The sequence below is a fragment of the Erithacus rubecula genome (genome assembly GCF_903797595.1).
Source record: "Erithacus rubecula genome assembly, chromosome: 6".
NCBI lineage: Eukaryota > Metazoa > Chordata > Aves > Passeriformes > Muscicapidae > Erithacus > Erithacus rubecula.
In genome coordinates this window covers 38,406,133-38,429,356 of record NC_136688.1, presented here as the reverse complement: position 1 = coordinate 38,429,356, position 23,224 = coordinate 38,406,133, and the positions used below count along the sequence as shown (strand labels likewise).

The 23,224-nt window shown below is 55.5% G+C and overlaps 1 protein-coding gene across 1 annotated transcript; it reads left to right on the top strand.

Annotated features, from left to right (window-relative positions):
* The first annotated feature begins 3,670 nt into the window (after positions 1-3,670).
* On the top strand, positions 3,671-22,808 carry RPS6KL1 (ribosomal protein S6 kinase like 1). The gene is given in 16 exon segments (XM_079308714.1): positions 3,671-4,139; positions 4,308-4,347; positions 4,958-5,154; positions 6,595-6,671; positions 8,267-8,296; positions 8,386-8,405; positions 14,295-14,419; positions 15,263-15,355; positions 16,138-16,185; positions 16,928-17,060; positions 18,503-19,411; positions 20,212-20,301; positions 20,453-20,535; positions 20,816-20,911; positions 21,037-21,076; positions 21,079-22,808. Coding segments are annotated over 16 exon segments (2,115 nt in total). The 5' UTR covers positions 3,671-4,073; the 3' UTR covers positions 21,147-22,808.
* The last annotated feature ends 416 nt before the right edge of the window (positions 22,809-23,224 follow it).

Genomic DNA, 23,224 nt, shown 5'->3' with positions numbered 1-23,224 from the left:
GTGGCTCTCCAGTGCCTCACCCTGCTCCAGGGCTGTGCTCTTCTGCAAACACCCGTGGCCTGGCAAGTCCCTGCAGCATGGGGCTGCCCAGCCACCGGCCACTGAGCACTAAGCTGAGTGGCACTATGTCTGCCAATGCTGATCTGTGCCTGGAACGCTGGCTGGATCAGGGCTGTGGCTTTACAGGGCTTGGGTCTGGCAGTGTCAGGGACCTCCTTCTTGGTAGCATCATCACTTTCCCCATGAGGGATTTGTGTCTGAAAGCAGTGCCCAGGTTTGCAAGGATTCCCCTTGCCTGGCTTCTCTGCTTGGAGAGTTCTCAGACAGTCGTGGTGCTCATCCCATGCCCCTCCAGAACTCATGTCTGACCTAGGCCAGCCTGCAGTGCCCATGGGGACCAGACCCTGATGTCCCCAGGCATGGGACTGGACTGTCAGGTGCTTGCAGCTTTGGCTGTGGGTCCCTGGGGAGGCTGAGCTCCCCTCCCCAGGAACCAAAACAAACAGCAGAGTTCCTGCCACGTGCGGCCGGGGCTGACTAAGGCCGGACGCTTCCGCCTGCCGCGGGCAGCGGTGGCCGGGGCTGTGAGCCACCACTATGGGGTGCACAGCCCGGCCCATTTCCCCCTATTGTCAGCCTCCCCCTCAGCAAACACATCCCCCTGCGCACCTGGGCTGGGGCAGGCGCTGACGCCACCGCAGCCAGCCGCCGGGGACAGGGGATGTGCTGCCGAGGGCATTGCAGAGTGGGAATTGCTGCAGCACAGCTCTGAGGGCCCAGGTGCCCAGGCAGGTTGTGTGCAAGCTGTTTCCTTGAGGAGCAACACTGGCTGTTCAGGGGTCATTGGTGCAGCTCTGCTTTGCCTGCAAGGGCACTGGAGAGCCCTGCATTTCTCAGAAGTCAGTAGCAGTCTCCTGAGAGCAAGACCTGGGTTCCCTGTGACAAGAGGCTGGAGCTGGGCATGCCCCAGCCAGACCATTCCTATCCTCATTCTCACTGTGGAGACACAAACTGCAGATGATTGACCTGCTTTATATCAGTGCTAGCTATAGACTGGCTCACTGAGAGTGGAGCTTAGGAGACTCTAAGAAGAGATCACAGAACCACAGAAAGCAATCAAATGAAATGACGAGGGTGAGACATGGGGGTTCTGGGATGATGGGCAGATGTGAGGAGCCCACTGCCCTACTTCCTTATGCTCTGACCTCAGGAGTCCTGTCACAGTGCAGGACATAGGGAGCTGCTGGCAGGGTTCTTGCTTACTGGGGTCAAACACCAGAGTGTGACTGTGCTGGGCACTGAATCATTTACAGTTGGCCCTTCCCTTGGTAGAAGTCTATAGCTTTGATGAGACTGAGTCCTGTGTCCTAAATAGCAGCAGAACAAAAATAATATCCTTGAGGATTTCAGAGGTGCTCTCTGAGGGTTTCAGGGTGACAAGCGAGGTCCTGGCTACAGTCGGTTTAAGAACGATGCAGGAGCAAGTTTTTGTTGGGTTCTTTCTGTGTGAGATGCTAAAGGTGGGATTTTGCAGAGAATAAGATGCCTGTGAGAGAATTCTGATGCTGAAATGGGACTGTTTTATGGAAAAGATTACTTAAGAGAGACCTTGCCTGCAATGAGCAGGGTGAGGTTTTGCAGGGAAGAGCAGCTACTTGTTCTGGGCTCCTTCAGTGCTTGTGGGCAGCCAGGGGCCCTGCTCTTGTCCCTCACCCACCCTGAAGGTGTAGGAGGCAGGAAGGTGACCCTGTTCCCTGGCAGGGCTGTGCCATGGCATGCTTGCAGCTGGGTGCCAGGGCTGGCCTGCCTCCCCTGACAGCCAGGGCTCACCCACACCATCATTCCCACCCACCTCCTTCCTCAGCTCTGTGAGCAGGGCAGGGAGGTGGCACAGGCAGGCAGTGGCATATTCAAGGTGATGCTCTCAGTCAGCAGCCACTGCATGGGGCTCGCTGCAGGGGTGGCATGTGCTCTTTAATGAAATGTCTCTATTTGCCTTATGTCCCTGACTGGTTCCTGGAGCTTCCTCTGTCCCTTGTTCCCAAAGTGCGTAACTCTGCTCCCCAGAGCCGAGTGGGAAGCGGCGCAAGGGACATGCTGGTGCATTTATAGCATCGACCTCCAGCCCTCTCCTGCAGCTGGGGAAGGGCAGATTTGGCTCCCCAGGGAGGAGCATGGCAGAGGGGAAAGCAAGCAACTGTGACCCCAGCCGGCTTGATGCTTCTCCCATATGCAGGAGGATGTTGCTGATCACAGGTTACCAGTGTCCGAATGTTATTTCTCTTCTCCTGTCTCTGTTCCACACTGCCTAGAAAGTGGATGCTCATCCCAGGAATGTAAACTCTGCCCAAGGCCTCTGAGGAAATAGCTTCAGACCAGGAACAGGACTGCACTCAGCAATTAAGGGCTGGTCTCCCCAGCCACACAGCTCCTGGGGGAGAGCCCTTTGCTCCAGAGCCAGAGGCTGGCCTTGTGTCTGAGAGGTGGCCCCAAGGGACCTTCCTGCAAGGACAGGCATGAGGCCCTATGTGGTCACGGTCTTTGCAATAACAGGATTCTGTCTGTCCAGTGAGTTGGCAGCAGCTGCTGCTCAGGGCCTCTGCTCTCGGGTGGGAGGAAATGCTCTCTTCACCCCATCTCACAACCATCCCTGGGGAAGTGGGGAGGGGGTCCCTTTGGCCCAACAGGGTCTGTAGGGTGGCAGAGGGAAAGCACAGGTATGCTCCAGCCATCACATTAAGGATGTTCCTGCTCTTTGCTTCCCAGCCAGGAGGAGTATGAACAGGCTGAACACGGTCACAGCAGTCCCTGGCAGCTGCTGAGTTGGTGCTGTGCCGCTGAGTGATGAACTGCAGCACACCCTCCCCGCGGTGGGGCTGGGATTTCTATCTGCTTATCTCTGCAGCATCTCCATGCTAATTTGCCAGGCCTTGCTCCAGCAGCTTTGTCACACATTCAGTATTACCAATGCCTAGAAGCTCCTGATGGAGCTCAGCTCCTGCTGGTGCCTGAGTCACTGCCGCTTGCATTGCCCAACGGGGCTGAGAACAGGCAGCTGGCATGTCCTGCATCCCCTGGGGACAGATCCCGCAGGGCTGGGAGCAGATCACTGGTATCCTTATGCTGCAGGGCCAGACCTCACATAGTGTTGGGTAGGGAAGCCCTGAAGCAGCCTCCCCACTCTCCCAGGAGGACAGAAATGTGAATCCTGGCACGGACACAGAGCCTGTTATTTCCCTGGGACCTGCAGCCCACGAGGGATCAGGATCGTGTTGCCCGCTGGAATCTCATCACACCTCCCACAGTTCCAGCTTCCCTGGCCTCTGGGGCTTAAAAATAGAACAGAAAAGGCCAACGGAGCTCCTTTGGGTTGGCAGCAGGGTTTGCCCCCAGACCTGCTGTGCCCCTTTCCTTTCCGAGCAGTTGACCAGAACCAGGGATGCTGTTCCTGAGGCTGGGGAGGCTGGAAACCTCTGGCAGGGGTCCAGCGGCCGGGGCTGATGGAACAGGCACAGGGGAGCTTGAGGGGGAAGGGGTGGGTGGACACTCACGGGATGTCTGAGTGGGAACAGGGCATCAGTGGAGGAACGAAGAGGGTGGGTGGGAAAGGGGCTGTTGTATGGGGGCAGAGGAACCAGGTGGGCACAGAATGGGTGGATGGGCACGGGGCAGCAAAAACAGCAAGCCGAGAAGCGCAACACAGCCCTGGTGGTTCCCGCTGGCCGGGGATTCACCGGGCAGAGGACGGTGAATAGACGCGCCGGGACCCCGATGGAGTAATGGGCGGGGGCGGTGTGGGGGCCCTGGAGGAGGGGGCTCCGCCGCGCCCGGGAGCAGCGGCCGTCCCGCGGCCGCCGGGGCCGGGCACCTGCTCCCGCCCCGCGGCGGGGCCGGGGCGGGGCAGCGGCGGGCGGCAGCGGTGAAATACGGCGGCGGAGCGGGGAGCGCTCCCATGGCCCGGCGGCGGCGGAGGTGGCGCGGCGGGGCCGGTGGCCCGGGGTCGGGGCAGCATGCCGGGGGCGGCAGGGCGGTAGCGGCGGCGCCGAGTCTGTGCCGGGGCGGCGGGAGCGGCGATGCGGCTGCTCGGCGCCTTCCTGCGGCTGCTGGTGGCCGGGACGCTGGGGGCACCGCCCGCCCCGGTGAGAGCCGAGGGGCGGGAGGGCGGTCGGAGCAGGGGCAGCCCGAGCCCAGGGGCGGCTGCCCGGGGTGGCCGCGACTGCCGGGACAGCTCCTCCCGGCGCTGGGCGGGGGGCGGCGGCGGGTCGCCCCGTGCCGCCCCCCCAGAGCTCTCCTTTCCCTCCCTGCAGGCCACGGAGGAGCGGGGGACCACCAGCACTGAGTCGCCCGGTGAGTCGGCAGTGGGCGGCCGCCCGTGCCCCGGCTGGGAGGGGGCAGCAACCCAGGGAGAGATGGGGACCACCGGGGCTGTGTTACCTCGGGAGTCCCGTGGTGACAACCGGGGAGGCAGCGCGGAGTTATGCCGAGGCTCGGAGCAACCCGATTCCCCCAGCCCGCCTCGGGCACCCCGCGGGCCGAAGCGGAGCACAGCCCAAGCCCTGGGCTGCCGCCCCTCCGGTGGCGGCGGGCGGGTCCCGGGTGGGAGCACCCCGCTTCAGCTCTCCCTGCGGGAAAGCCCCCGGGGGCGGCTACCCGGCCGAGCGAGGTGCGAGGAGCGGGGGAGCCCCTGCGCGGCGGAGCCGGGGGTGGGCAGAGTGCCTGGGCAGGAGACAGAGCTGGCGATGGAGGGAGAAAGAGCCTGCTGGGGTGGCGGTGTCAGCACAGTGATGCGCACAGTACGGTGACGGACTCAGTGGGAGCACAAGGTGGTCCTTTGCTTCCCTGTGCTCCGTGAAGTCCTCAGGACCCCCTGCGGCTGCTGCACCTGCCCCGGCAGCGGCCCGGCTGGGCTCTGCCTCTCTGGGCGGCTCCTTACAGTCCCTGTCCCCGTCTCTCGCAGTCCTGACCTTTCGGGAGATCTGGAATCGTAGTTTCTGCCGGCCTCTGGAGCAGCTGGTGGACGTCATTACCGAATTCCCCAACGAGGTGGAGTACATATTCAGACCCTCCTGCGTGTCCCTGCAGCGCTGTGGAGGCTGCTGTGGGGACGAGGGTCTCCGCTGCGTCCCCGTGGAGACGAGCACGGTCACCATGCAGGTTCGTGCTGCTGCTGCGGGGCCAGGGCTGTGCCGGGGAGCTGGAGGGCTCCTCACCAAGTGCGGGAAGGTGAACTTGCAGCTTTGCATCCTCTAGACACTGTAGCAGTGTGACTAGCAAGGGAGAAGACTTAAAAGTGCTCAAATGCATGCCAAGCCAGTAGGGTCCCTCTGCCTCCTCTTTGGGCTTTCCCCTGAGGTCAGGTGTCATCCCTGGTGGTACTGACCTCACTCCCTCCTTCCCTGACTTCTCTCTGTGTGGTCTGTCTTGCTCATTGCTGTCATTTTCCCAGATCTTTCCGGTCCTGTGGTGGGGCTGGGGGGTGTTCCAGTTTGCCTGCTAGGACAATGTAGGTACTGCCCTTGAATGGAAGGGAGGAGTGAGGCTTTCCTGTATCAGGTGATGCTTGGGGTGGTGCTGACATGAATGCTCCCACACTGGGGCATGGTGAGCATGAGGGGCTGAGCCAACTGCATTTTCAATCACCACGCTGTGAGCTGTGAGCTGTGGTGTGGGAGGTCCTGGGCTGTTCGACTCTTCCCCCTGTACCAGGCAGCAATTGTCCTCACACTGCAGCCCTTGCACTGAGCTGCCAGAGATGAACCTGCTGATGCTTCAGGGACAAGGAAAAGCTCTGCTTTGCCATGGATGGTGGACTAGGGAATGCCTGCAATAAATCACCAGTGATTGTGGTTTCTTTGTGGTTGAAAGTTTAGTGGAAGGCAGGATGGCAGTTTCCAAAAGCTCTTGGCTGAGGTGGATCAAAAGCCTGGCGTGGACAAGAGTCTGCTTTCCAAGCACAGGTCTCCCTCTACGGGAGGGATCCTGCTGCTGTGTACAGGGTGGAAATGCCACACTTCTGCAGGGGCTAGTGTGGATCACACAAGGGATGAACATACCCTGTAAGACCCTTGGATGTCCAACCTGAGCTTCAGGCTGGGCTGTGGCATGTGACAGGGCAAATACTGTACCCATGACCTGAGGAGGCAATGTGGCACTGACTCCAGTCAGTTCCAACTCAGTGCTGTGGGAAGGGGGTCCAGGAGGAGGAAGAAGCTATGGGATTGGTCTGAAAAATATGACTGGAAGGTTTTTTTCTGTCAGAGAAGGGAGATGTGCAAAAGGGTCAGATATGTGAAAACTCCAGAAAAGCAGAGACTGAAAAATCCTTTCTAAGGCTGGGAAATCCCAAGACCATGGGACTTAAATTAAAGCCCTGGAGACATAGGGTGGCTCTAGCAGAGCCTCCCAAGTTGCCAGGGCAGCTGGGCCGGGCCAGTACTGCCTACGTGTGGAGGTGGAGCCTCTGTTGTTGGAGGTCCCGAGGAACAGGTTAGACATGCATCTTCCCAAGAGCCTGGGGTGGCAAGGCAGTGGTGCAGGAGCCCTTCCAGCCCCCTCCTGCCACTGCCTGAGAAGTAACCTTTGCTCTTCTTTCAGCTCCTGAAGATAAAGCCAAACGGGGAGGCACCCTATGTGGAGATGGCGTTCACCGAGCACAAGCAGTGCGAGTGCAGGTAGAGACTCCTGGTTCCAGCAAGAGCAACCCTGCCAGCTCAGCCTGTGTGTGCAACAGGGATGCCCTGGCTGTGCTGGGACCCCTTTTTGCTGTCTTTGCACTAGGGTTTGCTGGTGCCTGTCTGTGGCCCTTGGTCAGCTGCAGGCTGCACCACTTCTCTGCACCTGCTCCCTGCAGAGGAGGAGCTGCATGCCACTGTGAAGACAGGTCAGGCATCATGCACCATCTGCAGGGCTGTTCTCCCCATCCCTGCAGCTGCCTTGGCATGCCTGGTATATGCTCCTTTAGCCAGAGGATCTGCCTGTGGGTGATGGAGCAAGGCTAGTGGCTTTGAGGTAGGTGTTCGGTGTGTGACAGCACATCCAGGGTGGTGACTCAGCCTGAGTGTGACCAAGGCCCAAAGAGAAAGCTCAACAGCTGAGTCTTGGGCCACCATTTAGGTGAGGTTGCCTCATACAGACCTGGGGATACAGCAGAGGTTTACATCCAAGCCAACAAATGAAAGCTTAAAACACACAGTGCCAACCTGGCCTGGATACACAGTGCTGGCCTGGAATGGATGTGCAACACCAACTTGCCAGAGACTCCTGGCATGCTTGGTCCCAAAAGTGGTGAAAGCCTGGGCAGGACAGGGCCTCTGCCTGAGGACTGCAGTGCTGTGGGAGCAGCTCCACCTGCAGCTGGTTCTTGCCATAGAGACTCCAGCAATGCCTCATGGGGGGTCCTGGTGATCTTTATCATGATCCGAGGGTGATTTAGTATTGCGAAAACTGGGGGGGTGAGTGTCCTGCTGGGCAGCCATTAGTTATGATCCTTGCCTGGAAGAAGATCCTGAGGACTCCCAGACTGGTATTCCCCTGCAGTTTTGTGAGCAGCTGCACTGGAGCAGACCCAGCTGCACATGGTCTCTGTCTGGAATGTCTGTCAGTAGATGCAGAAGGGGGAGTGGGAAGAAGCAGATGTGTTACTTGCCTCCTTCTTTGCTTCCAGCTATTTCCCATGGAGGGAATTTCCTTAGCCTTTTGTGGTTTTCCTAGCTAGGGTAACTCCCAGGGGATCTCCTATGAGCACTTGTGCAGGCTGCCTTCTGCAGCAGTTTTTGGCTTCTTCCTAATCCGCTTTCCACACCTGTACACCACTCCCTTTTGTAGTTAATGTAGGTGTGGCAGATGTTCTGGCTGTGACCCCCATGGAGAGAGAGTATGTCATGGCTGAGAACCCACTACCAAAATTTTGCAGCAAATCTCCCCGTTTATTATTCAGGATGTTGCACCTTGTTTAATTACAAAATATGAAAGCTGTCAGTGAGAGCAGCTAGGGCTGAACTTGCCCTCCCCAGCCTCACTGGCAAAACATCACATCCCCAGGGATGACCAGTCCCTCTGCTGCCTCTGCCTTCTCTCTGCCTGCTGCAATCAGCTGCTGACTGAGGAGTTGGTAAGGGCAAGAGAAGAGCTGCTCATGTTCATTCAAACATGAACGATAGCAGGTAGATTGGGCTGTGCACTGGGGCATGCCAATGGACCAGCTCCTGCAGCTCAGCATGCAGCACTGCCCAATAACCACTTCTCTGTCATTTTTCCCACTCTGCAGGCCCCGGCAGGACCTGATGAGGTTGGGAAGGTAAGTGACATCAGGAGCATTGGTACTGGCTGGAATTGTGGGTCTCATCTCCCACACATCAGCCCTCTCATGGTACTTTCCTTTTGAAGGAGGAGGTCCAAGGGCCGAGGTAAGAGAAGACAAGACAAGAAGGGACGGAAAGACTGTGAAGTGTAAGTGAGCAGGGGCAGGTATGAGTGGTGTCTTCTGGGTCAATTTTCTTGGGATGAGTGTCTTCATTAAGCATTTAGATCTTTACTGACCCTGTAAACAGTGAAAGGTTTGTGCAGAACAGACACAGAAGAAAGCGGGAGGGGACAGTGGCTGTGGGGAAACAGGCCTTTTACCAAAGACTGGATAAGTGCTTGGTAGTCTCCAGGCTCAGCAGCTCAAAGCTGAGCAGAATGGGGATGGATGGGCTGGGTAACTTGACTGTGCTTAGCTCTATTGCCATCACAAACCATGCTGGGTTTCATGGATCCATGAATTTCCAGTTTCAGCCTCATCTTGCTGCCAGCTGTGTCCTTACTGCTGTCCTTGACTGGCTGTTGTTTGGGTTACTCTACTCTTTCCATCCTTTATCTCATTTTCTCAAACTTCTTGCTGTAAAAGCAGAGGCTGGACTCATTATGGGCACTTTTGAGGTATGACACCTGTGGCTAGCACTTTCCTCTAGCATTTCCCCCTTTTGTCCTAAGCCTGCTGTTGGGGGCTCAGCCAGCACCGGCCCCATTACCCTCACTCCTCCCCACAAAGAGGCTGCCTGCAGTCCCTACCCCTGCAGTTCCATGTCAGAGGGGCCAGGCACAAAGAGAGGGATCCAGGGCAGAGCAGGTGAGCCTGCCATGCTGGCAGTGCTCACCCCGTGCCATGCTCTCTTTGCAGATGTGGCACACCACGCAGGTAGCCTCTGCCCTGCCTCCAGCCTCACTCCTGCCACCTGGGTTTGAGCCAGCTGCCTTTGCCCCCAGCATGGGGGAATTGTGGGGGTCACACTCTCCAAACTGCATGGGGAGCAGGACTCCAGCACAGAAGAGCTGACTGTACTCTTGGTTGCCCCTGCTGGGAACACAGCCTGGAACTAAGGACTCCCTTGCCCCATCTGCCCCATTGGCAACAAGAGAAAAGGACTCATGACCAAGCCTGGGGCTGAAGATGAGGAGCTCAAGCAGTGTGTTGGTGTTTGAGGACATTCTAGGGCAATGAGGAGCCAAGCTGGTGGATGTGCTGCTGGAACTGGCTGGGGAGGACAACATGATGTGGGAGTGAGTGGAGATGGCTCACAGAGCTGCACCTGCGAAACTTCTCTGTCCTGCCAATGCTCTGCAGCTGTGGAGGAAGGAAATCTGGGGCAGGCAAGGCTGTAGGGCTGCATCCGTCCCAGCTTTGGCACGGGGCAACCGAAGCAGATGCCAGGGATCTTGCCTGGGAAGCTGTTTTGGTTGGGAACAGAAGGGAACTGGGTCCTCATGTATTTACAGCCACATCCCAGCTTTGCCCTGCTCAATAAAAGCTGGTCAGACATGGGAGCTGGCAGCTCCTGCCTGCTTTCCTGCAGGCAGGGAGCTTCCCCATGGGCACCCACTCAGGCTGGAGGAGGGCAGTGACCCAGGGCTTGTCCCCATCACCAATCCTGCAGCACCCAGGACTGCCCTTGGTGTGATGCTGGAGATGAGCAGGTTGCTCCCTGGGCTGGGGGCTATCCGTGTGCTGGAGTTCAGCTGGGTGCTGGGAGATCCTTGGGTGAGCTGCCCTTCCCCTCCACACCACAGTGTGGGACTGGTCCCTCTCCCTGTTCACCATGCCATCCTGGTCTTATCCCAGTCCAAATGTCTGGCTCAGTGTCCTGTCCTCCCTGGCAGGGCTGATGCAAAGTTTAGGGCACTGGGAGGCAGGCTGCCCACTCAGGAAATACCCCACCAAGGGTCATTTACCTGACATGGGGACAGGCTGGCCTGGGGCCCCCTTTCCTTACTGGGAATGAGGAGCTGGTGGCCCTCATCAAGGTGGCTGTGGGGACTGTTTGCTGCTTTCCTCAGTCAGCCAGCTCTCTGCCCAGGTCCAGGGGGAGGCCACAGCCCCTGGTTTTCCATGCTTTAAGCAGTTCTCCTGAGGCTCTTCCTGTCCCCATTCCCACCCCTACTGCAGGGGGTCTGCGGCTGTCTGCCAAATGCATCCCATGCTGATCTGTGCAAGCCATATCCTGGAGCAGTGCATACAGCTGGAAACCCTAGGGGTGAGCTGGGCTCCTGCATATTTGTGGGGCACCCCTGGCACTGGGTTAAAACAAAATCAAGAGTCATTCTTGAAAGTTTCAAACAAAAGACTGGAGGAAAAGATCTGCAAAGGCTTTGAGGTTACCCTTAAATGATGGGACCTGTGGTTTATCCTGTCTGAGGAACAAGGCTGGAGCCTAACATAGCAAGAATTGGGGTCCAAGGTGGCTCCTTCCCACATCTGACAGGGCTGCCTGTAATGGAGGTTACATTATGACTCTAAGCCATAATGCTGGTGTTGTCTGAGGCTGGCACAAGGACATGGGGACAGGGCAGATCCCTGTCAGGGAAAGCTGGAGGTGGGTGTTGAGGTGATGTGAACCTCCATACTGCCACCGTGTAGCAGGGAATGGACTGTGTGAGCTGTAGCTGTGCAGCTGGGCATATGCTGCAGAAGCCTGCTGGATCCCTTTGGGATCCTGTTTCCAAGCATCCATGGCATCCTGGAGCACAGCCTAAATGGGCTTTGCCTCAAAAGTAGCCCATAAAGTTCCTCCTTCACTACCTCATGGATGAGGGGAACTCGCTGCTCCCCTTCCCATATCACTCAGTCTGTGTGGACCATGTGGTGGCCTGGTCCACACAGGCTTTCCCTATCACTGTGTGTCATTTCTGCCTGGCTGTTTTGCTCTGAGGCCAAGGAGAACCATGTGCAGCACTTGAGAATGTATGTGATGGTTTCTGTATTGTTTTTAGTACCCTATTAGTATTAAACATTTAAAAAAGGAAGTTACATAAATCTAAGTATGTTAATTAATAAAAATAAGTTAATCAAGACTGTTAATAGGATTAAAACAAATTCAAACACACTAACACACAGTGATTTTTTTCAACAGTTCCTGGTGTCTGACATAACCTCTTTGGCCACTGCCTGGCACTGAGATATTCCAGGCAGCTCTGGTGGGGCCAGGCACCTGCCTTGCACAGACCCCTGTGTTGCTTCTCTCCTCCATCACCTGAGCTGCCTGGGGGCTGAGTGTGGCCTTGTCCCCTGCTTCTCCTGTGGCTTGGGGTGCTGGACAAGCAAGAATCTGGATGCTGGGAGGGGTGTTGTTGCCCTACTGCAGCTGTGATGAGCAGGGGGAAACATCACAAGAGGTTTGGGGGCTGCATCTCCAGCTGTCAGGCTCCCTCCAGCTCCTTGGAGGTAGCAGGACCCCAGTGAGCCCTAGCTTATGAAGTTCCAGTGACTGCTGCAGGTGTCACACTCCCGGGGAAATGCTAGCTCCTTTCCTGCCAGAGGGGAGACTCCTAACACCCTCCTCACCCCAGGGTGGCAGGCACTTGCAGCAGGACATCACACCCATAGAGATATGAGGATCAGGGTGGGAGACTGCTGCTCTGAGGGGGAGAGAGGGATTCCTGGCTTCAGGACTTGTGCCCAGTGCCTGTGTTTCCTCTCCAGGGGACCAATCATGGTCTGCTTGTCCCTCCTCTGTGTGGTCCTGGCCATAGCTTTTTTAATACCATTAGCTCCTGGCAACCCTCCTTGGGCACAATAGATGTGTGAGCACTCTGACAAGGTCAGCTACATCTACAGAGCCCCACATCCCCCATGCAGGGCTGTAGGGGGAGACAATAGCCCCAAAGCTATCAGCATCCACCATGCACAGGCAGAAAACATGTTCTAGCCCCAGTGCTCCCAAATCCCTCATCCTTTCCCTGCCTGTGTACCCCTTTCAGACAGGCAGCTGTCCCACAGGAACAACACACCACTGGGTTATCAGCGTCCCTGGGCTCCCTGTGTCTTCCAGCCTTTCAGGGCAAAGGTTTGTTTAATAAGGCTTTAGGAGCCAGAGCTGCAGTAAGTTGGTTTAGGAGGATAGTTATAGGAAGACAAAACATAAAGCAGCCTTATGCACCAGGAACAAAATTTTACATTTTTTGGTAAAGGTGATGTGGGGATTGGCCCAGAGATTTAGCATCATAGCTGATGATGCCCTGATATTAAAACTTCACTGTGTTATGAAGTAACCACAGGTCACAAATGGGTGCCTCTTCTGCCAGTCCCACAGCAAGTACCAGGTCCAGAGGGGCTGAACACAGTGACTGACCAGGCTGGTGTGGCTGTGATGGCTCAGCACAGGGACAGCTCCTGACAAAATGAAAGCCCTCATCTTAGGATCATTTCTTGTTGCAATAGGATACATGCATGGGTTAGCAAGGGCTGGACAAAGATGCAGGGGCTTCCCTCTTCCCAAACAGACTTAGCACAGTTTTTTTAAGAGTATCCCTTAGATTTCATTCCAGCCCTCCTCCCTTTGCAGGTAAGGGAGTTATTGTCTCCCTTGCCTGTGGTAAGGCAGTTATTTATCCTGGACCATTTATGGGACCAACCATCCCACAGACACAGCAAAAACAGTTGGTAGTAACCACTTGAGCACTCCTGGTTCAGCACATCTCCTTTGCTAATGACTGCACTGATCCAGCTGGTCCTGCAAGGTCTCCTGGCCTTCCAAGAAAAAGCCAGGTCAAAAGGGCAGGAATACATGTTTCTAAGATAAATCAAAGACTGACATTTTCCTCATACAAAACATTTGTTAACCACCAGCTGGGATCTCGATTATGCTGTCACTTTGCTGCACGTTAATGCATCTGTGCTGATGTTCCCTGTGCTGTACATTTGGAATAAGTCTGTAAAACCCAATGAGTCTGCAAGAACTGGTAGAAGAGCTGGCTGAGACCCCAGTGTCAGAGCCAACAGCACCTACTTGAAAGAGAAAATCGGGAAGAACCAGGGGTACCCTGGGCTGGCCATGATGAAGGAAAGCACCCACCACCTTAACTGTGGCAGTGGGGAGCTGCTGGAATGGGTGCGCCTTCGGGCAGACAGCAAAGGCTAATCAAAACACAGCTAATTACGCGTTATGGGAGGAAGGAAACGCGGCTGCAAAGCCATCATTTAATGAACGGCAGCTTGGTTAATTAAGGGCAATTAATGGTGAATAAGGATGACAATAGAGTAAGCGGAGCGACAGCGCTCGGCGTGCGTTAACGGAGCGGGAGCGCCTGCCTCGGGCGGGGGCGGGAACCGGCGGGGGGACCCGGGCACGGATCCCGCGGGGGGCGATGATGATGATGATGATGATGATGATGATGATGATGATGATCTCATCCGCGGCCAATCAGCGCCGGCCGCTCCTGCCGCGCCCCTGCCGCTCCGCCCGGCGGCGCCGGGGGATGCTGGCGGCCGCGCTGCCCCGGTGCGGCACGGCGGGGCCGGGCCGTGCGCCGCTCCCGGTGAGCCCGCTGTCCCGGGGCCATGAGCCGCGCCGAGGCCGAGCCCTGTCCCCGGGCGCTGGCCCAGGCCCGCGCCTACCTGGGCCAGCGGCGGGGCCGTGTGGGCCCGGCGGGGCCCGAGGGCGGCGGGCGCCGGGATTACCTGGTGGAGGCGGCGCGGCAGCTGCGGCTGGCGCTGGAGCGGGACGTCAGCGAGGACTACGAGGAGGCCTTCAACCACTACCAGAACGGCGTGGACGTGCTGCTCCGCGGCGTGCAGGGTGTGTGCGGCTTCCCGGGGGCGGCCACCGGGGCATCCCTCCGGGGACACCCGCCAGGGGACCAGGGCGGTCATACCGGGAATCCGTGAGGGACCAAGGTACCCCTGAAGGGAGAGTGACCAGGAAAGCCCCTCTAGGGAGTGTGAGGAGGGCACTGGGGAGTGCATCCCTAGCGGGAGAGGGATGGGGCTGGGGCTCTGGCGGAGCCATGCTCCTCACACGCAGCCTTCGCACCGACCGCAGTTGACCCCAACAAGGAGCGCCGGGAGGCCGTGAAGCGGAAGATCACCCAGTACCTGCGGCGTGCCGAGGAGATCTTCAATTGCCACCTGCAGCGGGCGGCGGGCGGTGCCAACACCACTGCCACGGTGAGGGGCTGGCGTGGGGCCGCACGGTGCCCTGGCAGCGGCTCTGTGGCACTGGGAACGGGGCTGGGGCTGTGGACGCGCAGGTAAAGCAGCCCCGGTGGCTCTCCTTGTCTGCCTCTGCCAGATGCCCAGTAAGATGGTGTAGGGAAAACGGCAGGCACATTAAGCTGCCGAGTGTCCTGGCCTGGCAGTGGCTGCAAGGGAGCTGGCAGCTCTTTGCCTTGCCTGGATCGAGGAGCCGAGGGGGGCTCAGGCTGCCTAGGGTGTTTCCAGAGCCCCACCCTCCAAAGTGTGTGTGCTTAGCTTGCTGCCACCAGAGTGGGTGTGGACATTTTTGTGGAGACTGAAGCCACTGCAGGGAACCACCCTGTCAAATGTTAAAAATGTCCTCTTCCCATGTGTCATCGTTTCCATCTGTATGGAAACAGAAGACAGTGGTTGCTTTCTGCATTGTGAGAAGGAGATGGTTAAAGAAGGGAGAAGGGAATGAGGCAGGGCAATGTCAGAGCCTAATGGGAAGAATGTGGGGAGAAAGACAACAACCTTCCACACAGTTCCCCTTAATATTGAAACAGCCTAGGGCTAGCTTCAAATTTTGGTGTGATTTTTACTTCTGTTGCAAGTGCAAACTTTCCCTAAAAAAATTTAGAAATCCAGGGGTTGGCCAGAAAAGTGGTCCAGCTGATGTTACAAATGAATCACGGCCATATGAGCGTTGTCTCCACGTGTTGAACAGCTGGGCAGTATTGCTGCCTCCTCTGGAAAATTCAGGGACTTTTTCACCCACTGTAATGGACAACAGCATTTGCAGGCCCTACATCCTCCTCTCTTCCCCCCTTGCAGGGCTACAGCAGCCTGCGCTTCCGGCCGATCAGGACCCTGAGCTCAGCAGTGGAGAACCTGAGGCGCTGTAAGGTTGTGGGAGTGATTGATAAGGTAATGAGTTGACCTGGAGGTGGGGGGAGGCTGGGGTTGGACCAAAGGGAGCATAAGCTGGAGGGTCCTAGCAGCTGGAATGGGGGTGCCAGCCCTCAGCACATCCATGAAGCAGTGTGGGAGTATACAACCACACTATTCCCATAAAGAAAAATTCATAGGAGAGGACTCAAGACCCCTTAAGGAGTTAGCTGGGAAATCTGTTAATGTCCCCATTACTTTTGCTTACCAGATCTCCCAAGATATTTATGGGGAGGTTTATGCATCTCATTCTTTCCCACATATGGAATTGTGCTTGATGCCCAGGTGCCATGATGGTGGACTCCTGTGGATAATCTAGACTTCAGCAGAAGCTGAACTATCTGGATGAATAAACTAATTAGAAGTTCATTATCTTGGAGTGAAGATGCCAGGCTTACTGTATCCACATGCAGATGGCACATGGCTCTCCATTGCTGTTCACACATCTCAGTTTGTCAGGACTGATGTGATCCTCCTGTCCTGCCAAGGCCCAGGTTTGAGCCCAGAAAGAGCACTGTGAAACCCTTCAGTGTGAAGGAAGTAAAACTGCTATAGGAGCCACCTCTTGGTTTAACTAATTTCCTGCTTCTTGTCTGCATGGCTATCTTCTTGCCAATAACCTGTGTTTTGCCTTTCAAGAGCCTTAAAACTCTTCCATTTGGGTGGGAGCTTGTTTCAATTCCAGAGTTGAGTCCCTTGGGTCATTCCTGTATGCTGTGTTGGGTCACCACTTCTGACTAGTCCTGTGTATTCTGTCCCAGGTGCAGATTGTCCAGGATCCAGCCACTGGTGAGACCTTTATACTCAAGGTGGGTGTTTTCAGTTTAATCTGCCTGCTTCTCCTTCTCAGGTGGGGGCCACCTTGTCCAAGCTGATGGCTAGGGCAGGTGAGAGGATAAAAAATAGCAGCTCTCAGAGGTTGGATGAAGTTCATGGTTCAAAAAATCTTAATTTGGCTGTCTCAGTCATCCTCTGTGATCACAAGGGAAATGGTTCTACTTGGTCATCCATTTCTCTGATTTGTAACACTTCAAGCCTGTGTTAAACTGAGTCAACCAGGTTAAACAGATTGCAAGGTGTGCTCAGTGCAAGTCCTAGAGTATTTTTCAGTACCCTTTGAACTAACAGTGAAGTACTTCAATAACTGGACAAGGAGGATCTGGCATGAGAGGGAGAAGCATGATTTCCAGGGAAAGAGGAGAAAGGGTTGGGATGGCAGGCTCCTCCCTAAAGGGAGCAGGGTGGTTGCAGAGGAGTCACTGCTCTGGAGCAGCTGTGCCCTCTGGCTCCCACAGGGCAGATGGGGAGTGCCCTACCTTGGCAGAGCTTTGCAGAGCCTTACCACAGCTGGGTGCTGGGGCCTGACTGACTCCCTGTGAGCCCCAAGTTTGCAGAGGTGGGGGAGCCCCATCATGGGTGGCAGGGGAGCAGCCATGGGGCTTGGCAGAAGGCACACTCCCTTCTGCTGGCCTCCAGCCCTGCCACATGCTAGGCTGCACAGAGTCCAAGTCCCTGCTGTGCTGTACCACCCATCTACTTGTACCTCCTCAGAGCCTCCCCAAATCCCATGTTGAGACCCGTGAGCGACAGACCATCATCCCTCATGGGGTCCCCTTCATGGTCAAGCTGTTGTGCTACTATGTGAGTGAGGACTCCATCTTCCTCCATCTGGAGCACGTGCAAGGTGAGTGAGGACAGCCTTGACTCCCATCTGAAGCTTTCTGGTTGATCCCTAACTGTCCTTCCTTTAAAATCCCAAGTATGTTTTCCCTCCTGTTTTGGGACTGTTTTTATAGTGAGAGTGTAAGTTGTCTTCTTTGTGGGAGGGTGGTGGGTACCAGGGCTTGGAGACTCAGTGGACAGAGCTGCTCAGCTGTGAATTGCAGAGGTTTGATAAGAACTGGCTGGGGATGTAACCTAGAAATGTAACCTAGCCTATGGAGACCTACAAGGAGAAAGAGGCTGTGTGTGTGTTATATGGAAACCAGCCTTGGTCTTTAGAGAGATGAGCCACTGGGCCTCATGGGAGGGCATGGTCAGGCCTTTACGTAATGAAGTTGATGTGATTCAGCATCATGAAAAGAAAAACCTTGTCATTTTACTGTAGAAATGGATTTTTGCATCAAATCCAAATCATCAAATAAGCTTTGGCTTACAGGCCCAATATTCTGAGAATTTCTTGCATTTTGAATTCCAGCATTTTACTGGCATTGTCTGACTGTAACAGGAAGGTGATGGAGAAGGAAAATGAACTGAGGTAGTTCACCTGAATGCTGTAGAACAAAGCAATCTTTTGACAAGACCTTTATAAAACTTTTTTTTTTTTTTTTTTTTTTTTTTTTTTTGTTACAAGAGGTCACACTGGATTTTGAGATCATACCAAAGAGAGGAGATGGAAAACCAGGGCATAAGGGGCAGTGAGCATACTGGGGTTTGGGTACATCCAAGAGGCATGCTTGAGGTTGTCCCAGATCTTGGTGAAGAAGTATGACAAGAAGGAAGATGAGATTATTTACTCTCTGCTGGTGGAATGGATGTCCAGCAGCAGCTGGACAGCAGTAATGGCAAATGGAGCCTGATGTGTGTAGAACAGGCTCAACTCCTTGTGCATTGCTATAGGATGAGTTTACAGAAAGAAGCCAGAACTGAATGTAGTGAGGCTGGGAAGCCCTGGTAATATGCTGTGGGCTCCAGGGATTGCTGCTCTGGCTCATTCCTTTTCCATGGCCTTGTGCCATGCTGTGGGAGCTCTCTGGCATTCCTGTCACACAGGAAGGAAAGGCTTTCAGGGGAAAGTGGGGATGACAGTGGGATCAGGAGCATTTGTGAGTATGTGGCTTGTCTATGACAGGGAAGTGGCAGAGGTGAAATCAAGGAGACTGTGCAGAATGGGGAGGGCTGCTAAAGGAGGAGGGAATGGGATTTAGGTGTGGCAATGGGCATGGTGTGCTTGGAGTGCAGGGCTGTATTCTGCCTGGACTTGAGCTTCAGTGCTGGGGACATTAATGGTGTTCAGTCACAGCCCCACTGTGTGGGCCTTGGCCTGGGCCTGAATGGGCCATGTCAACAGTGGGGGAACCAGGGATATTTTCTGTCTCATCACTTGCCCTCCTTTCTGCTTTCCAGGAGAGACACTGTGGTCTCACCTCCGCTCCAAGTACTGTGTCCAGCAGGACTGTGCTGATGCAAGCACCATTCAAACCCTGAGGGACCATGGCACAGAGGATGGTGTGGGAAACTCCCAGAGTGGCAGCCAAGTATCCATCCTCCCTGTTTGGAAAGGCAGTGGCCTCCCAGGCTCTGTGAACTACCAAGTATTGGGAAACATGGATGCCTCACTCCCTCAGCAGCAGTCCCCTGGCAACACAGAGTCTGGCTCAGGGAACCACTGCCAGCTTCTCCTGGCTCCTGCTGGTGGCAGAGGGGCTGCACCTGGAGGACAGGATCCGAGTGTGGCACAGACTGTGTCTGGTGTTGTGGACCATTTTCAAGCAGCGTCAGCCAGATGTCCTGGCCACCTTGCCAGCCAGCAGGGCCTGGTTGTGTACCCATGGAATGATCTAACCAGTGGCACAGGCTGCATATCTGAGAGAACAGCTTCCCAACAGGGCCCCAGGCTTCCCCAGGGGCTTGTCCCTGTACCAAAGACTGTGAGAAGGGGGCAGCCAGGGCCAGGGCAGCTGCCAGCTCAGAAAGGGTCTGAGGCCTCCCAGGCTCAGCCCCTCCAGACTGTTGGTGAGAGGCAGCTCCCTGTAGGAGTTGTCCTGCCCAGCTGTGGCAAATCCAGTGTGTCTGACCCAGCCATGTGGGAGCCCTCACGGGGAGCAAGCCTGACCTGTGGCCAGCTCAAACAGCCACCAGCAGGACAGTGCAGGGCTTTGGCTTCCCATGGGCACAACCAGAGAGCGTGGGCTGTGAAGGAAGAGCAGGTGCAGCTGTGGGCAGCAGAAATCCTCCTGGCCTTAGAGGGACTTCACCAACAGGGTGTATTGTGCCGGGATCTCAACCCCAGGAATTTGCTGCTTGATACATCTGGTAGGTAATGTCCCATGCTGCTGCCCCAAGGAGGAGGAAATTGGTCTCTCAGCTGGGAGACTGCTGCTTGCCCCATTTCCAGAATATGTGGAATTTCTTGTGTTTGCTTTGGTGGAGGGTGGGAGTCTGGGAAGGTTTGGTATTTCTGAAATTGGAAGTGTGATCTCACTTAGGTTTTCCAAGTAATTATTACAAAAGATAGCTCTGGAGTAGGAGAGTTAAGGGCCATAGCCACAGAAATGCATAGCCCCTGCTCCCACATGGGGGTTGGCAGCCTGGGAAAGCTGAGACCACCTGAACTGTGTCTGAGGTTAGTAGAACTAGTGGGTTAGTTTTCACCTGCTTATAGTAGGTGGGGGTATTCTGGAGCCATCCCATCCCTCTGAGCCACAGGTATTACTGTCAGTGCAAGTCCCTGCTCAGCTGGCAACACCTGGGACAAACTGGAGAGCTGCAATTTGCTTAAGAAAAGAAAACGACAGATTTGCAAGGAGAAAGCTAACCTTTCCCCCCCTTCCCTTTTAAAAGCTATTTCTTTCCTCATCACAGCCTGCACTCAGATCCATGAGCTTGGAGCCCACCTAAGCAGTCTTGCCTGCTGGGCACCTTGGGCAAGCACTGGGAGGCCAGCAGGGGCATGTGTGGTGCCAGGGGATGCTCAGTGCCTCTGTGTTCAGGGCACGACAGGGGCCCAGTGCCCTGGCTGTTCCCAGTGGCAGGGATATGGCTTGGCTTTCTTCTGTGACCTAAGTCCCCAGTCTTGTCCTAACCTTCCTGGTTTTGATTCTGGTGCTCTGCAGGTCATGTCCGTCTCACCTTCTTTGGCCAGTGGACAGAGGTGGAGCCCCAGTACTGCAGCCAGGCACGGGAAGAGCTGTACAGTGCTCCAGGTAAGGGATGTGTTCCCTGACTGCTCCATCTTTCTGCCCAGTGGCACCAATTGGTGAGGGGGTTTCTGCAGGCAGTGAGATGTTCCTAACACAGTGTGGCTGCTGGTGCTCCCTGCCTCCAGCTCTAACCCCTCTCTGTCTCTTTCTACAGAAGTGGGGGGGATCATGGAGCCCACCGAAGCAGCTGACTGCTGGAGCTTTGGCTCTCTCTTGTATGAGCTGCTGACAGGAGTGGTAAGAGGCTGAGGAGCTGTGCAAGGAGGACAGGGGAGGAGGAGGTTCAAGGGCTGCCGGCTGTGTAGGGCTGGGAGGGTGCCTTGCCCTACTGGCACCTCAGTTCTTGGTCAGGCCATGTTATATATGATTCCCAGTGCCTGTGCTTGATCTCTGGGTGTTAAGAGCCCTGGCTTTTAAAAGCTGCTGTGTAGGGCTGGCAATGTGGCAATGAAGACTCAACAGGATGCTCCAACTCTCCTTGGTGCCTCTACTTACCATCACCCTCTGCCTCCTGCAGCCACTCTCCCAAAACCATCCATCAGGGATTCAGCCTCATACCCAGCTGCACCTGCCAGAGGGCCTCAGCCTGGCTGCTACATCGCTGCTTACTGAGGTGAGGGGCTTGGCTGGATGGGAGGGAGAATGGGACTCGAGGTTGGGGAAGGGCAGGGTCCAGTCTGGGACCTTTTCCAATGTCCCCATCTCCCCATCCTCCTGTCCTGTTACTTTTCTCTGCAGCTCCTGCAGTACAATCCAAAACAGCGCTTGGGCTCCGAGGAGGTGGCATAACAAAGCTGAAGTCTCATTCCTTCTTCAGCACAGTCCCGTGGAACAAGCTGGTGGGCTAGGCAGGCTGTCCTTCCCCCAGGAAAGGGGCCCTGGGCTGCTTCCCTGGCACTTGTGACCCCAGGTGGCACTGGCAGCATTGCCTGCTGGGGAAGGTTTGCCTCAAGGGCTGCCCTGAGGTGGGCTACACATGAGGTTTTGCAGTCTTACATGTCCTCTGTCTCTGCTTCTGTTTGTTGGCATCTCCAAAGAGGAGGTGTCAGGCTGGGCCAGGCTGTCTTGTCCAGGTCCTCCCTGGTGGGAAAAGGAACCTGGATGCCCACCTCCAGGAAGTGGTGGTGTTCCTCTCCTTGGGGCATCCCTTCCTCAGCACTCTGCCCTAGAACTCCCTCCCTGTATTTTCTATCCTCACAGTAACCCCTGCTCTGTTAGTTTTTGTGGCTTTCAAATGCACCCTGCTGGGCCCTGCTGGCTGGAGCCCAAGCCTATGGTCTCTGCCCCTCCCTGACTGCATGTGTGTGTGTGTGTGTGTGTGGGTCATCCCTGCTGCAGGGTTGAGACAAGAAGGAGCCCTCTGCTTTTCTCCCCCTTGCCCTCTGAAAAAAATAAACTACTCAGTATCACTTAGAGAAGTGTCCTTTTGTTTCTGAGCTGCATCAGCCAGGTGTAGGCCAAGCCTGCTGAGTGACCCAAAAAGAGACCTAAATCTGTTTCTGAAACCTGCCTGGGAGCCCTGGGTTGGTGTCATCCCCAGCCATCAGCACTCTGCAGCCAAACCCCAGGGGGCAGTGGCCTTCTTCCCTTGTGCTCCTGCCTGCCTCACAGCCTCTCAGGTCTGTACAGCTGTATGGCTGCAGCTCAGATTTGGGAGAAATGCCTGGGTTTTCTTCCAGCCTTTTGTTATTGTTACGTGTTGTGGCTCCAGCCTTCCCTGCTTGGGTGCTCCTTTCCACTGGTAGGATAGCATACCTCCCAACCATGCTCTGAGTAGTCATCCCTGGTAGACCACACAGGGAGGATTTAAAGGAGTGAACTCTGAGAGCCAGCACAGAAGGAAAGAGGCCAAGTGTACATACATTCTGCATTAAAGAAAAAACACAAACACATGTGTCTGCTGACAGCCCAAGGTGGAGGCTGCTGTGCTCAGTTGTGCAAGTCAAAGCCACAGGCTCAAGGATGAACTCGCAATGGCAGTGGTGCAGTTCTGGCCCTCCCCTCCCAGCACCCCCTCCCAGTCCATAGTAAGGAATTAGTGGTATCAGCAACATGTCTCTGTGGCTAGCTGGTTCCAGCTCCTGCTCGCCTGCAGCAGTAAAGACACCCTCCCAGGCAGCAGGAGGAGCACTCGTCCACCAGAGGGAAGCAGAGCTCTGGAGAAACACATCTACACCACCAAAGGTACAGACACCTCAACTGCTGTGCAGAAACTGGGGGACTGAGCAGGGAGATGGCCACTGATGCCACAGAAGGCCAGAGAGCAGGAGCAGCTGAGCCTGGGGCTTTTCCTCTCCCTGGCAGCCTGCATTGGCTGAACCCTCCAGCTGCAGCCTTGCACCCTGATCCACCAGCCTCCTAATCCTAATCAAGGGAGGCTCAGGAGGAAGGCTCTTGTGTCCAAAGCCACAGCACAGCATCTTGCAACTCAGTGCCATGGGTGTCACCCAAGCGAGTCAGAAGAAGTTTCAAGCATTACTCTCTTACAGCAAGCCTTAACAGGGCAGATGACATTAGCAGTTTCCTAGCTGCATAGGTTAAGATCTCGACTGTATATTCCCTTCCTGCTTGGTTCAAAGGCCTCATTTATTGCAGCTCCAGACAGAATAAAGGCAAAGTCAAGGTGGACCCTCTGTATCCTAAACCAGCACACAGGCTGAGTGCAAGCAGCATTATTTTAATCAAAACATTATCTTTGTGCAAGAATTTGACTCTCTATCCTTCCCAGAATAAGGAAGGGTTTTTTCCTCTTTCCCTAACCTACCTTAGCCAGGGCCAGGCAAAAAAGCTGACTCTGCAATCTGTTTTCATCCTTAGCTGCCAGGAAAATGCAGGCACCAGTACGAGGAACTGCCCTCCCTTTCATTCACTTGGCAGCTGAGCACAATCATTTTCTGTTAGAAGGGACTGCCCTCTTCACCTGTGG